Source organism: Epinephelus moara, chromosome 7, assembly GCF_006386435.1.
Source record: "Epinephelus moara isolate mb chromosome 7, YSFRI_EMoa_1.0, whole genome shotgun sequence".
In the NCBI taxonomy this organism is placed as follows: domain Eukaryota; kingdom Metazoa; phylum Chordata; class Actinopteri; order Perciformes; family Serranidae; genus Epinephelus; species Epinephelus moara.
In genome coordinates this window covers 18,958,245-18,973,592 of record NC_065512.1, presented here as the reverse complement: position 1 = coordinate 18,973,592, position 15,348 = coordinate 18,958,245, and the positions used below count along the sequence as shown (strand labels likewise).

General features: G+C 40.1%; 1 protein-coding gene across 4 annotated transcripts in view; it reads right to left on the bottom strand.

The window, feature by feature from the left end:
- Window positions 1–2,398: 2,398 nt before the first annotated feature.
- Window positions 2,399–15,348, bottom strand: part of si:ch211-214p13.3 (nectin-4) — a 35,086-nt gene continuing 22,136 nt past the window's right edge. For 2 of the 4 annotated variants that reach the window (XM_050048561.1, XM_050048558.1), the window contains exons 5-6: window positions 11,303–11,457; window positions 6,371–11,094 (exon numbers count right to left, since the gene is read on the bottom strand). In XM_050048561.1, coding sequence (XP_049904518.1) covers window positions 10,799–11,094; window positions 11,303–11,457 — 451 coding nt within the window. In that variant the 3' untranslated portion in view covers window positions 6,371–10,798. The other 2 variants (XM_050048559.1, XM_050048560.1) reach the window with 2 other exon arrangements.

Here is a 15,348-nt window from a genome sequence, read left to right as displayed (position 1 = left end):
GATCTTTTCCTCTTCTCATATAAAACAGCAATATGTAACAAAGGTAACAGCACATGATTTGGCTCCATTACAACTCACAACATTCACCGACAAAACAACTGCCTTATACTAAACACGTTTTTCAAGCAAATACAACATGCTAACGTTATTAGCGCCAGCCTATGGCATTTTACATTGTGTAAATTAGCCTAGCGAAGAGCAGAGATTTCCTCTGCTCATATGTAGCCAGAATAAATCCCAAGGTATAAATCCCTGAAGGATAAATCACACACAGGACTTAAAATGCTATTTTAGTGGAGGCTTTACTGTCTTCACAATTTATTGTTTCTTATCTATGAAATACAAGTAAATAGGCCACACGCTTTGTTTCCACTGAGGGAAATGGTGTCAGTATACAGAAACCAACAGGAGGTTTGCGTCACTGAGATGCTGAGCGTACTGTAGGTGAGTTCAACTTTCTGTCAACAATGGGTGTGTTTTGAAAACACCGCCATTTTCACAGGTAACTTAGCCTGTCCCCCCCGCCGCAGGAAATAATGGATTAATCCTGGAAAGCTATTGATGTAGCACTTTTCCCCTTATGAAAGTAACACGGCGATTACTCGACCAATGAGAATTTGGTCAGACGAGAGCATATCGACCAAATAATCGACTAGTCGACCAGGAGACTACAGCCCTAGTTATTTTGAAGTACAGTGAATTTCTGGTGCATGGCTCTTGTTTTGAAGTGCCATTTCTTGCTGTACAGTGAATGACTAATGGACAGCCACATGACAGAGACAGCAAACTAGCTCGACGACATGGCCAAACACAACTATGCTGAATATATTAAACTGTGTGGACCTTGCCAAGTTGGGAACCACTGCCTTTACTTAGTGTGAACAGTCTGTCAGTAATGAAATACTTAAATGTTCATTTAGTAGGCAGCATGCAATAGATGAGCATAATGAGCATGTAGTAGGCTGTATATTAGTATGAAATTCCAAACACAGCCATCGTCTTTTTATTCCACTCATTCTTCTAACTTGCTTTACTTGTGCCTTGCATCTACATCACCCACGGCACAACTTGAGTGTTGACATAATTTTGGTTGAAGATTTGGGTGTGTTATGATGACAGCAGCTGACGTAGCTTTGAGCCGATTGCCTAAAACAGAGATGAGAAGCGGGCTACAGAGGTCTGATAAGATAAGATCACTTCAGTCTAAATGCACACCACCAGATTCTTTTCATTTTCAAACTTATAGTCTTAAAGCAAAACTGATTCGAGGCAATTTACGAGACTTCACTGAGCTCCCTCAGCAGCCAAATAAAGGCTTTATAAAACATTTTCACATACAGTACGCACTAGCACTCCCTTATACACCTGTTAACAGAATTTGCCGTGTAAAACTGGTGAAGTTCCCTTCATATATCATTAGATTGTTTTCAAATTTGTATTAATTAAAAAAAAATATTTATTTTTTTTGGCACATTTTAGTATTTTAGTATTATACTGCATCTTTGTATGAAGGAGTTCTTCAACAATTTGGCATCATAGATTATTTTTCACTTTTTGATTTCGTTTTTTCCACTTTATAAAGCATTTTGATTTGCTTTGGTTTTTAAAATGTGCCTTATTACTAAAGTGGCCTTTGATTAGGTACAATCAAATCAACAATCAATTGGCACGCAAGTTTCAATTTCAGTAGACAAAACAGCACTGCATTATCTTGTTTGTTTGTTTATTCATCAAGATAAACATATTCCATGATAACTTTGGACAACATGAAAAAAACAGCTGTGTGATGTTACTTGGATGTGTGGTTGTGACTCTGCTACAGTAGCTGTCTGGCAGTAAATGCTTGTTGAAGAGAGTGGACATTTAAGGCACATTCAGTTTATTGCTTTAAAGGTTCCCTGAAGAGCTTTGACCACAAATAGCACTATACGTTGCAACATTTTGATGAAGTAAATTGTGGAAAAGGATATCTACATTAGAGAGTGTAACAGCAACAACTAAAATAGAGGAGTGTGATGTGTCTCCTGAGAGACTGAGATGTTTATTGTCTTGCCATGTTGCCTTGATTAAAGAGGACCAGCAACGCCTCTTGCATTTTTGAAAAGGCCCTCCCGGAAATGTGCGCTCCCCCTTTTCTCGTCCGCAAGGACACAAACACACAGAGAGCTTGAAAATGGATGCCGAGAGATTTAACTCCGTTTTATCAAACGTGTGCTCAGTCCACATGATCGTGGAAATGAAGCACTTACAGCAACTTTGTTTAAAACTTTTAACGCAGTTGGACTATGTTTACGAGCACAAGAGTTGAGCGAGCCACCGAAGGACCGCCCTGCGGAATTACTATTGGTTCTGCAACGTAGGGAGTTTTTTTAAACTCTGAAATTGTATCCGCCCATCTAAACTCAGGGAGAAAGACATCAGTCTTTAGTTAAGCAAAGCGTCTAAAGACTGACTTGTGAGTCTACTCTGTGGCCAGCTTCCCAGGTTTGGGGCACTTTGCAGCATAATACGACACAGCTCCGCAGAGCTAATGGGTTCAAAAAAGGTGGCATAAAGTTCCCCACAGCTGGCTGCTCCATCTGTTGCCCAGCAAGCCAAAACTAGTGCTACAGTGCTAGTTTCGGCTTGCTGGGCAACATTTTCAGTACGCTTAATATGTTTTCTATCCTATTTTATTTTAGAAATAGTTTAGAGTAGTTCACTTGGTTTCACATGGGACATGAACACTGGCTTCCTGGGGGAAAGTTGTGTTTGTTTGACCCATCCACCATCCCAACCTACCTCCTGACAGGGACTCTTTATACAACTTCATTTTATACTTCCGTTAATGCATTCATCACGTGATTGTGATTACACGGGTTATGTACAAAATCTGGTCTAAATATCCTCTACCCCCCAAATGTTTCCTCCAGTGTTAATAATTGTCTTGACAGCAATTAGATTGATGGCAAATTAAAAATACCTCTTTAGCAGCATGGCTTCAGGAATTGCAATAAGGGTCAGTAGATAACTTCATACATTGTGTTTTCTGGTCATTTAAAATTTCAGCAGGCTGTAAGACAGCAAACATGGTAAGCATAATGTCCAGTGTTTTGTCATTGTGATAGTGATCTTGTTAGTATACTGAAATTAGCATTAAATACAGGCTCACAGTGCTGCTAACACAAAATGCTTAGGTCCAACACACTTATACTGAGGTAAGAGTGAGGCATGGTTTAACAGGCAAACGCCCGCTGTGGACCCGGATGTTTGTTTCTTTTCTGAAATAGTCAGCAAAGTTGAGATACAAGAACAAGTGAGCCTAACAGGAGTGTACGGCACATTTTGAAGACAGAGATGCGTATGCAACTTTTTACATTACAGAAGTAAACATTTGAAACACAGACCTTCATTCTGACCTTGAACACGACATTGAAACACTGGCTTTGAGTTCAGTCTGTTTTTGATGTGTTTACCCATAACTGTAAATCTCTGAACACAACAGATGGAAACTGATGTGGACTAAAGATAAAAGAAAGCTCTGCTGACATTTGTTATTACAAAAGATAACAATTAAAACAAAAACAAAAAACGTGATAACTGATAATGCGCAAACACGGCTGTAGAAGGAATTCTAAAATAGAGCATAATATTTTTTGGTGTTTTTACTTTGTATGATAGCATGCAGTAGAATAGTAGTGGCAGAATACTTAGTTAATGCTAATATATAGTTATATATAATAGTTATAATGCTTCAGGATTTAGCAGCTCATAGCAGTGATAGATAGATAGTGTATGTTCCGTGTAATTGTACCTTCAGACAAGTATATTGGCATTGAATTTATAAATTGAGTTTTTTGAGTTAAGTGCTGGAATAAATAAATCATTTGGGGGCTTGGCAAAGTAACATACATGCTTCTGTAACCACTCAACATTCATTATTTTTTTTGCATACATGTATAGTATCAGTGAAATATTGTACAGACTAATGCGTGTCCTCTTCAGTGGCTCTCAGGATAGATTTGTGTGACAGCTGGCCATCAGAGGTTAAAGCAGTTCAAGACTGCAGTGTCACTGTAAACACTATCAGGTACTTATACTGGGATACGCCCACAAAAATATCAGCACTGCAAGTGTAGTCTGAGGGACAGTTTTCCCCTCCTACCTGTAGCGCTATTTATCAGTATAGATTGTTTTGGTGTGAGTTGCCAAGTGCTGAAGATATCAGCCGTTGAGATGTCTGCCTTCTCTCACAAAAACAATCTAGATTAATAAACAGCACTACAGGTAAGATAAAAACAAATACATATTTTTTAATTTGGGTGTGAACTGTCCCTTTAGGTAAAACAAAAAATAAAAACACGTCCCAATTTAGATGCACCACAATTCAGGTAAACACAAGAAAAACGTGACAATTTCTTGGCCAGTAACGTAATTTCTTGCGTGCGTGCAAACAAGCTTCATAAATGCTCCATTATTATCAGCCGCTCTGATGCTGTTGGTGTTGGTGTTAGTGTGGGCTACAGAGGGGAAGTATCATGACTGTTAGAGCTGTTAATGATAAAGCAACTGCCAACGGTTGCTTCTACATAGATAACACCATAGATTAAAGTCTGTTGACTACACTTCTACTTTCAATCCAGTTTTTGAAATGCTCCCATGTATGCTTGAAAGCTCTACTTACTGTTTGCAATATTTACTGCTGAAAAACACTTTATAGATTAGTTGACAAAAGACATACATATTATTGAGTAGCAGGAGTGGACCGGGACAAACTGGCACTAGCACTTGCCCTGGCATTTTAGCTCAGACCAGCCCACCTCAGTCAATCACACAAATAAGTCTTATATATAACATGAGGGGACACATGTTAAAGAGGGGTTCTGGGGCTCTCTTTTGAGCGTCAGACACTTCATTTCCCGCATCCCTGCACTTCATTGCCTGCACTGAGCAGCCAGCATGTTGGTTAAAGGGTGTGATCTCATATGAAGGTAAATTAATGACATAACATAAAAAGTATTGCCATAATAATTTTACCTCCATCAAATATTACATCATAAATGAGGCTATGCCTTCTGCAGAACATCTGCTCATCTATTTGAAGCCTAGTCCCACATACACTGGTATTTTTTAAAAGCAGCGCTTTTAAACTAAATTTCCGTCCAGGCGAGCGTTTTGGCACTGTTTCAGGAAAAATCCCATTCCTAATACGCCTGAAGCATATCACATTAAAAAATGACTTACATGCGCATCCCGTTATAAACAAGGAGACTAATGCTGAAGCAGAGAAATGTGATTGCTGCTCACTGATAATGCATTTGTTATTGAAATATTTATAACAGCATACGTGTTTGTCCCTCTTTTTCCATCACTGCAGACCGCCCTTCTTAAGATATACTGTACCTTTCAGAAGATATATCTTAACTAAGGAGACTCTGGGAAACAGCCCGTAAGCTTAAGGGAGACCTTAAGATACAACTTACGATGCACATAGCGCTACTAAGGCTCTGGGAAACGGGGCCAAGGTTAATAGTAATTTTAGATTTTTAGAGATTAAAAATGTAATTAGGGACAGCCCAGTATTGATGAAGAAAAAATATCAATGGGCCTGACTTCTTGTATTATTGGCAGGTCAAAGAAAAGAAAAAAAAAAAGTGTGTCATTGTGTCAGCCCCAAGGAATGTTGGTCCATCAGGAAACTGCCTTGTATGCTAGATGGCTGTTGCTAGCACCTGGACACTGCATCTGTTCACTAACCCGCTGAGTCAGAATGACACATTTGAGCAGTTAATCCTGTAAACCAACTACAGCACGGTTGTCTTCCATCTTGTTGCTTACTGGGATGGCGTGGGGTGAGATCCCTAAGGCAAATAATTCAAAACATTTTATTAAAATCAAGCACTTAATTTCAAGGTCTGCTGAACGAACATTTAAAGAAGACATTTTACTAGAAAACAGCTGCAATACTGTAACAATTAAGATAGCTGTTGTACTTTATATTGTTACAAAAAAGGCACACAGATTTGACCATGAGGGTAATAAAAAACAGCCAGAATGCACTGTGGCAAGTCAAATATTATATATCTTACGTCTTGTTGTTCCCCTGCTTCAAATGGTACTCCATGAGTAGGTTCAGGTGAGTCTGTTGGGACCTGCTGCCTCTCTCTAGGTATCCACTCTACCATCCTGGTTAACGCACTAACCATCAAAACATAACAATAGATTAACATAGTGTATGTTTATATACTTAGCAGAAATACTGTATATGAGTGAGCGTAGTACCTTGGAAATTTCCTATATTTATAATAGTACCATGCTGCAGCGGCACCAAAGGCAATCAGGATAAGCAGAAAAATTAAAATGGTCCAACAAGCAGTGCAGGCTCCTGCAGGGAGACAAAACACAGAATACAATAACAGCAAATACTGATATACACTGCCAGTACAACAGCCCTGCAATGAATCCCAATTTAAAGCTTAACCTAAGTCTGTTTTGACTGAGCGGTGTCTCAGCTCCTTAAGCAGTCAAACCAGATTTCATGAATCTAGGAGCTCTGGGTTTTAATAAGTGGGGGAAACTGGAGAGGAAAAAATACCTGGATTAAGTTACAACAGGTCAGTTGATGGACTGGTTGAGTTCCAGTGTGCATCTTGGCCATCATTCACTTATTGATAATGGAGTCAGATTCTTTAAAGATCACAGTGTGCATATTCAAATGTATTTTTTAAATGCTTACAAATTTTTCCAAAGTTTTTCTATCGACAACATGAGACACACACACAGGCTACTCTGGTTGTTCCATCGTCCGCTATGTCCACAACTGGAGTTAGTAACTGCAAAGAACTTACACTGTTACTCTTTGGTAACTTTGGATAGCTACCAATAGCTACCAGGGAAAACAAAAGCGCTTCCCTCTTCCTGTTTTGGTTGCACATTAGTTAACTTACTTCCTTTGTGGCATAAATCAAGCCTCCATTTTCCTGGGAAATTGCACCTTGTGGCAGATAGAATTGAATACTGAAAGTGATGCCCCTCTCCTTCCAGTGGGCCACCATGGGTTCTTGTTTCAGAAAAAAATATGTACGTTAGTCAATGGGGAGCGACTAGTAATTTTATTTTATCCTGTTTGAACTGTGTCATGAATTACACATGATGTTCATCAATTTCAAAAGATAATTTTGCAAGTCAAGAAAGTCACACTTCGTAAAACTGTTGAAGTATAAGACTAAAAAAATGGCATTAGAGTGACTGCCTAAGTTGTGTGGGTGATGTCATAACTGTCCCTCTTGCTAAGACATGTACAGCTGCAGACACATTACGTTTTAAGTGTGCATGTCACTCACCTTCAAACTGCGCCCACCACTAATGCAAGATAAACCAACCAACATGACGGTTATCTGAACCCTGCTACGACACAAAGTTGTAATGAACAAATATGAGGCCAAGAGTGGCAATAATCCACTTTATAGCAAATGATAAATGCGGCCGAGATTCACCTTATAAGAAACAATGCAACCCTTCCCATTACCATTACCCTAGTCTCGCTCACCTGACTGGCTGGGCCGACTCTCACTTTAGGATTGGAGAAAAAAATAAAATGCCCTGGCTGCTTGTATTTCTTTCAACCAATCACAATTGTTCTGGGCGGTGCCACAGCAACGGTGCCCTTGCAAAAATATTGCCGGGGGAAACAGGCTTTGGTTTAACACGCCCACAAAAATATCGCCTACAGGACGCGAACCATGGCAGAAAAATGGCTACATCCCCGCAAGATCAAAGACCTCTGACAATGAGAGGCTGATCTATGCAGCAAACTTCCTTCCAGCGAGAGGAGAGGGAGAAATATAACAAAATAAAATAAAATAGGAAAACCTGTCTCCCTCTTTTATTTTATTTTCAGCATTTAATCAAGGCGGAGGCGGGCAGCGGGAGGTCTGAGGCTTCCAGCGAGGGGAGAGGTAGAAACAAACAGCCAACGTGTGTGTGTGTTCTGTTCAGGTGTTGTTACGTAAATAACAGTCCCCAAGCAATAAACAGGACAGACAATAGGATTTTATTCATTTTTACACTACATTTTCACTGAAAGCTGACCGAATCCGACCCACACCCGAATACAATTTATACATTTTTGACCAAACCCAGCCCGACCCGTCAGGACCCATCGGGCTCGGATCGGGTAGCCACACTCTAGTGTGTGTGTGTGTCCCCTATCTATAGGGGCCTATCTGAATTTCTGTCTTTGAGAGATATTATTTTGTAATATAACTGAATATTCTATCCATACATATAAACTTTAAATATATTAAAATTATAAGGCATCTTTGAGTAAACTGTGAGTATCATTTAAGTAGGCTATCTCGTGGCTGCGCCGAGTGTCCTCTTTTTCGAAATCAAAATATGGTCACCCTAGCTAAATGCTAACATAGCATTTTCATCAGGACTTATGTTTCCAGGGGAACGAAGGGGGCTGATCGTGGACTGATGTGTAGGTTATGGTGGGTGAGTCATGTAGCTCATGAGCGGGTTAAGTAGCCGCTACAGCTGCAGCTATACCTCCTAGCTCGCTGAAGCTACAATGCTTGTGCGTTTAGTACTGGGATATACTCACAGAGGCAATGGGTCTCGCTCATTCTTTCACTTCATGGGATAAAACATGTCAGGTAAGATGAAGATTTACACAACACTAAACGAAAGTGGCACAGTGGTGGTTAGCATGGTCGCCTCAAAGCAAGATTGTTCCCGGTTTGAATCCAGGGTGGGAGATCTGAACCCTGGGGTGAGCAAGCCCTTCTGTGTGGAGTTTGCATGTTCTCCACGTCAGCACGAGTTTTCTTCGGGTGCTTCGGCCAGGTAAATTGGTGCCTCTAAATTGGCTGTGGGTGTGAATGTGAGCATGAATGGTTGTCTAAAAATCTAGAACTGAATTTAAAATCCTTCTCCTAACTTATAAAGCTCTAAATGGTCTTGCTCCGTCATATCTTAGAGAGCTCATAGTGCCAGAGCCTTCAGCTATCAGGCTCCTGTTCTGTGGAATCATCTTCCTGTTTCGGTCCGGGAGGCAGACACCGTCTCCATATTTAAGACTAGACTTAAGACTTTCCTTTTTGATAAAGCTTATAATTAGGGCCGGCTCAGGCTTGCCTTGGACCAGCCCCTAGTTAGGCTGACTTAGGCCTAGTCTGCCGGGGGACCTCCTATAAAACACTGCGCCTTCTCTCCTTCTCTCTCTCTGCTTTGCTAACACTCATGTCGTGTTATTGCATCTTGCTAACCCGGCTTCTTCTCCGGAGCCTTTGTGCTCCACTGTCTCGCAGGTTAACTTATATCACAGCGGTGCCTGGATAGTGTGACGTGTGTGGTTGTGCTGCTGCCGTGGTCCTGCCAGATGCCTCCTGCTGCTGCTGTTATCATTAGTCATACTTCTACTGTTATTATACAAATATGATTATTATTATTGTCACATACATATACTATCATATATTAACATAGACCTACAACATATTGTACCACAATAGCCTTAATAATTATTATATTATTACTTAACTTAATGTTGTAAGCTACTGCCATTACTGTCTGTCCTGCATCTCTCTCTGTCTCTCTCTTTATGTATCATTTTGTCGTATGGATCCTTGTAAAGTTATTATGTTGATCTGTTCTGTACGACATCTATTGCACGTCTGTCCGTCCTGGAAGAGGGATCCCTCCTCAGTTGCTCTTCCTGAGGTTTCTACCATATCTTTTCCCCGTTAAAGGGTTTTTTTGTGGAGTTTTTCCTCATCCGCTGCGAGGGTCCTAAGGATGGAGGGATGTCGTATACTGTAAAGCCCTCTGAGGCAAATTGTGATTTGTGATACTGGGCTTTATTAATTAAAATTGAAACTGAATTGAGCTGTCTGTCTCTGTGTGTTGTGTGTGGTACACTGTCTGTCGCCCAATGTCAGCTGGGATAGGGTCCAGCCAACCTGCGACACCTAACAGGATAAGCCGTTACGGAAATGACTGAACAAAACTAAATTGTACCATGACAAATTGACGACAAACTGAGACTTTCTTGACTCAAAAAATGATCTTTTAAATAGACAAACATCATATGTGTAATTCATAGCAAAATTCAAAGCAATCGAAAAATGATTTGTCTTTCACCGTTGACTTCTGTACATATTTTTTCCCAAAATTAGTGCCCATGGGGGTCACTGGAAGGGGAGGAACTCCACCAATGGTGATGCGGATGGTGTCATTATTCAATTGAAGTTATTGTTTTTTAATCAACATTTACTTTACAATGAGAAGTTAAAGCAAAAAATAGTCTATTTACACTTTGATGTGCAATAATCACCATTTTCCTTGTCATCTTCTTCACTTAATAACTACAAATGTGGACTTAAATAATTTCTCACACATACACATACATTTTTTCATTTAAACACATTTTGTAAGCAATGGCTCAGTTACATGAAGTTTCTCAGAAAGCCTCGACAGTGAGATAGCAGGCACAATGCCAGGACCTTGAACCAGACCGCCTAAATGGATTTCATACCATTTCAACGTTCTCAATTACACCAGGACAGAGAAGCTTTTCCTGCTACGACAAGCCAAAACACCTGCTGTGAAAGAAATCTCTCAACGTCATTTAGTCATGAAGGCAGGCTTCCTGTGTTTGTTTTCCTTCTTTTGTCTTAAATGCTATACTAACATGTACTGTTTTTCTCTGCTTCATAGCATTTCGTTTCATATTGCACAATGCATTCAAACACCAAAGAACTACGCCACTACTGACTGTTATTGATATTTTTTCTTGACCTGACAGGTCCTGAGTTACTTAAGAAACAGACAAATGAAATGACCATGACAGGAAGCATTTCACAAGAAAACCATGCTGCAAGTTTTTGAGCAGTAGTTTTGTAATTTGTTTGTAATCCATTATCCTCCACCTGTCTGGGTTACGGTAGCAACAGGCCGCAGCAGCCAGGTCAGCTCCTAAGCCCAACCCAGAGCATTCCAAGGCTAAGTGGGATATCCAGTCTCCAGTGTGTCCCGAGTTGACCTTTCCATTAGGGAGGAACCCAGGAGGAATGTTGCTACAAAAGTGCTCCAGGCCTTGATGTCCAAACTTCCCTGTAGGAGTCCATAGCTTTAACTTGTTACAGAAATTCAACTGTTGCCATCTTTTCTTTTTTCTTTTTAAATTACGATACAGAAAAAGAAATAACAGAATCAAAGAGCACCCACAACAGACTCACATATAAAAACACAGAGCATAAACACATGCAAAAACACCGCCACATTTGAGAAGAACCCACAACTAAATCAAACCTACCCTTACCCGAATTTACATGCACATAGAGGTGACTGTGCTCACTGCCGTAAGGGTTTGATGCTTCACACTGGTAGAGGCCATTCAGGTTGGAGGTCATGCTTAGAAGCTGCAGTGTTGCGCCTTCTACTTTGACAGCAGACTGAGGCATCGGCTGGCTGATTCTGAAACAGACAAACAAGGCTAAGCTACACTTTTAAACTCACACCAGTTCTGCTTAAGCACTCATAGCTCTCTTCTTCTTTTGGCAACTGTGACTTGTGATAAAGAGCTTTATAAATAAAATTGAACTGATATTGAATATCCTTGTTTAACCTGTACAACAACTGAAGAGTAAAACAACATTTTGCAACTTTACATGGGGTTATGAGCTGGCTTATTTCTTGGCTGGGAGCAGTAGCCTGGTAAGGCCATCCTAATAACGTGGGCTCAACGTTCTGTTCCGCTCTCTGCATCAGTCTGGACTTGCTGTCGTCCCAAATACTTTCAGCAGGCGGGAGTACTCGCCTTGACAGACAAACACCTTAAGTCAATCAGCGTATCAACACACCTACAGTAAGAACATCTTTATCACCGACACAGCCAGTTGATATACACTGTATGGACACTACATGGAAAGTATTTGGCCACACCTGTTTATCATTAAATTCAGGTGTTTCAATCAGACCCGTTGCCACAGGTGTATAAAATCAAGCACCTAGCCATGCAGTCTCAAAATGTGATACAAAATGTGTCGTTCTGAAGAGCTCAGTGAGTTCAAGCGTGGTACTGTGATAGGATGCCATCTTTGCAATAAGATGGTTCGTGAAATTTCGTCCTTGCTGGATATTCCATGGTCAACTGTCAATAATATTATTAGAAAGTTGAAAGCGGAAGACCACGTAAAATCCCAGAGCGGGTTCAACGACTGCTAAGGCGCATGGTGCCTAGAAGTCACCAACGCTCTGCTGAAGAATTGCGAGCTTCCACTAGCATTAATGTAAGCACGTAAACTGTGCAGTGGGAGCTTCATGGAATGAGTTTCCATGGCCAAGCAGCTGCATGCAAGCCTCACAACAAGAAAGAATGTTGTGCCAACTGTGAAGTTTGGTGGAGGAGAGATAATGGTATGGGTCAGTTTTTCCAGCCCTTATCTTCAGTGAGGGGCAACAGTTCAGAGAAGGCCCTTTTCTATTCCAACATGACTGTTCCCCAGTGCACAAAGCAAGGACTATACTAAGACATGGTTTGATGGAGTGGTGTGAAAGAACTTGGCTGCCCCACACAGAGCCCTGACCTCAACCCCATCGAGCACTTTTGGGATGAACTGGAATGGTGATTGCGAGCCAGGCTTTCTTGTCCAACATCGGTGCCTTACCTCATAAATCTCTGCATAATGAATGGGCACAAATTCCCACAGAAATACTCCAATGTCATTACAGCCCGTGTTGGTGTAATAGTCAGGCATCCAAATACTTGTGTCCATATAGTGTATCAAATCCAGACGGAAGAAAAACAAAACATCTTTTCCTCTGAGAAACTCAGCGAGTGCGTACTCTTGTTCTTATTTAATTGTTGCTATTGAGTCTGTTTCTACTAGCTTTACTCTGCTCCCATAGCCTGATGACTTGAACTCTCAGTTTCTCCCTGTTTCCCGGTTCCTGCTCAGTCTGTCTGTTTAACCAGCTGCTGGCTCTAGCTTCCTATTTAATAGACAGTGATGAGAGTGACCTTTATGTTCTCGTATAACTCTGTGCCGGACATTGAAAAAGTGTATTTCTCGAAAACACCAGGCATTACCAGAAGAGGATCTCTGTGTGAAGAGAATAACACAATAAACTGCAGCTAAACACGTCATCACACATATTATGTAATCTCACTCACTGCATGGTCTATTTATTAGCTTCTCTTTTCTTTCAATCATATGACATGGGAATTTCCACAGCTTATGCAAACATGTTAATTCCATGCCCCAGATACTAAACACAACACTAAACATTTCTCAAAGGAGGTGGAGACCAGTAACAGAGCTGAAAATAGAGTGAATAATGAACTTACAATCACCTGGTTGCCAACGAATACAATCCTTACCCTAAATTCTTTGTTTTATGAATATCACTACAGTTGTGTAATGCTATAATATGTATCCAGTGTTACAACAGAAAATTCTGATTAAATGAGAAACTGTTTTATTGTATTAACCAGCATTTTATGAAAATGAAGATATGCAGTAGTGCAGCAGTGATGGAATATAACAAGTATTTAAATACTAATTTGAGTACGTGTATGTTACTTGAGCATTTCCATTTTAAGCTACTTTACACTTCGTCTTAATTACAGTTAAGCAGCAAATGTGCACGTTTCTCCACTACATTTATGTGACGGCTGGGGCTGTAATTAAATAAAAGAGGTTTTTACTTAGAATAAACAATAATACAAAATATTTAAGTAAAACTCGGGGTGGGGGGATCGATACAGCATAGTATCGCGATATTTTGCGAGGCAATATTGCATCGATACACGGTCGCCAAGTATCGATCTTTTATTATATACATCATTCATTTTTGCAAATACATATTTTGATACAACTTTTGGTACCAGAATAATAAAATCAATTGCTTTTTCGGTGCACTAGATGGTGCTGATATTTTTTTCCTGGTAAGGTCAGCGAAGGTCTCAGCGGCATTTGGCAGGAAGTTATTCAAAACAAAGATGGAGGCATATCAGAAATCAGAAATGAGCTGTCAGCATTTAAATAAAAAGTCTGGACTTGTTGGGAATTCTTTAACACAGAAGGAATGAAGTAACTGATTATGACACATGCAATTTGCAAGCAGTGCCATGTGAGAATAAAATACTCTGGGAATACTACCAACATGAGGGCTCAACTTACATGCCACCATCCGGAGGTAGCGTTAGTCATTATAGTATCATATCGTGAGTCCTCTCCTCCCCAGCTCCTAGGTTTAACTAATGCTACTCACATATTAATGCACAAGCAATATTAATTTAATAATATAATCTATAATTTTAACACTGACAGGGGACATTGATCTGTGTTCTCCTACCTTTACTTCTGATACAATGAGTTCATCTGGTGATTAACGCCTGCATACTTTAACTTTAATTCGTGGTATTTATATGGATCTGAATACTTCTTACACCATTGGCTGTCACCTGGTTTATGTTAGTCGGATCTGTTTTAATTAGTCTAGTAATTATAATAATAATGAAGTTATGAATTAATGAATGAATTATGAAGTTTAACTATGACCTTAATTTCATTGAAAACTATACATAAATGTATCTGACACCACATCTTTGATTACTGTTTCGACTCTGATGTTTTCTGGTTTAGCCCACTGAGCTCCAGCTGACTCACAATCCAGGCCTGAACTTCCAGTAAATGATGTCTGGTTTCAGGCAAGCAGTGGATTATAATTATAATTTTTGTGGGGCTACAGCACCATGTTTTCTGCCTTGGTTTTGCAGGGAATGACCACTATGGTGAGTACATGGTCAGGATTTATCATCGAGTTCAGAGTGTCTATTCATGTGTTGTCCTTGTTGTTCTGTTGTTTCGGTGTAGTTTTAAACACAAATGTGTACAGAATAAATTTAAGTTGTGTCTTACTATATAATGACGAAAACTCTGTCTGTGGGTGTGTCTGTCTGTGTCTCTTTTCCACGTTTTTCTCCTCACTGACGTGGTCAATCCATGTGAAATTTGGCACAGTGGTAGAGGGTCATGGGAGGATGCGAATGAAGCAATATTACATCAATTGGCCAAAGGGGGGCGCTATAGCAACCGACTGAAATTGCAAACTTTGAATGGGCATATCTCATGCCCCGTATGTTGTAGAGACATGAAACTTTGCACAGAGATGCCTCTCCTAATGAGGAACAAATTTACTACAAGAACCCATAACTTCCAGTTATATAGATTTTCCGCCATTTTGATTTTTTAGAAAAACACTTAAAATCGATCTCTTCCTAGGACGTTTGACCGATCTGCATGAAACTCGGTGAACATAATCTAGGGACCAATATCTAAAGTTCCCTCTTGGCAAAAGTTG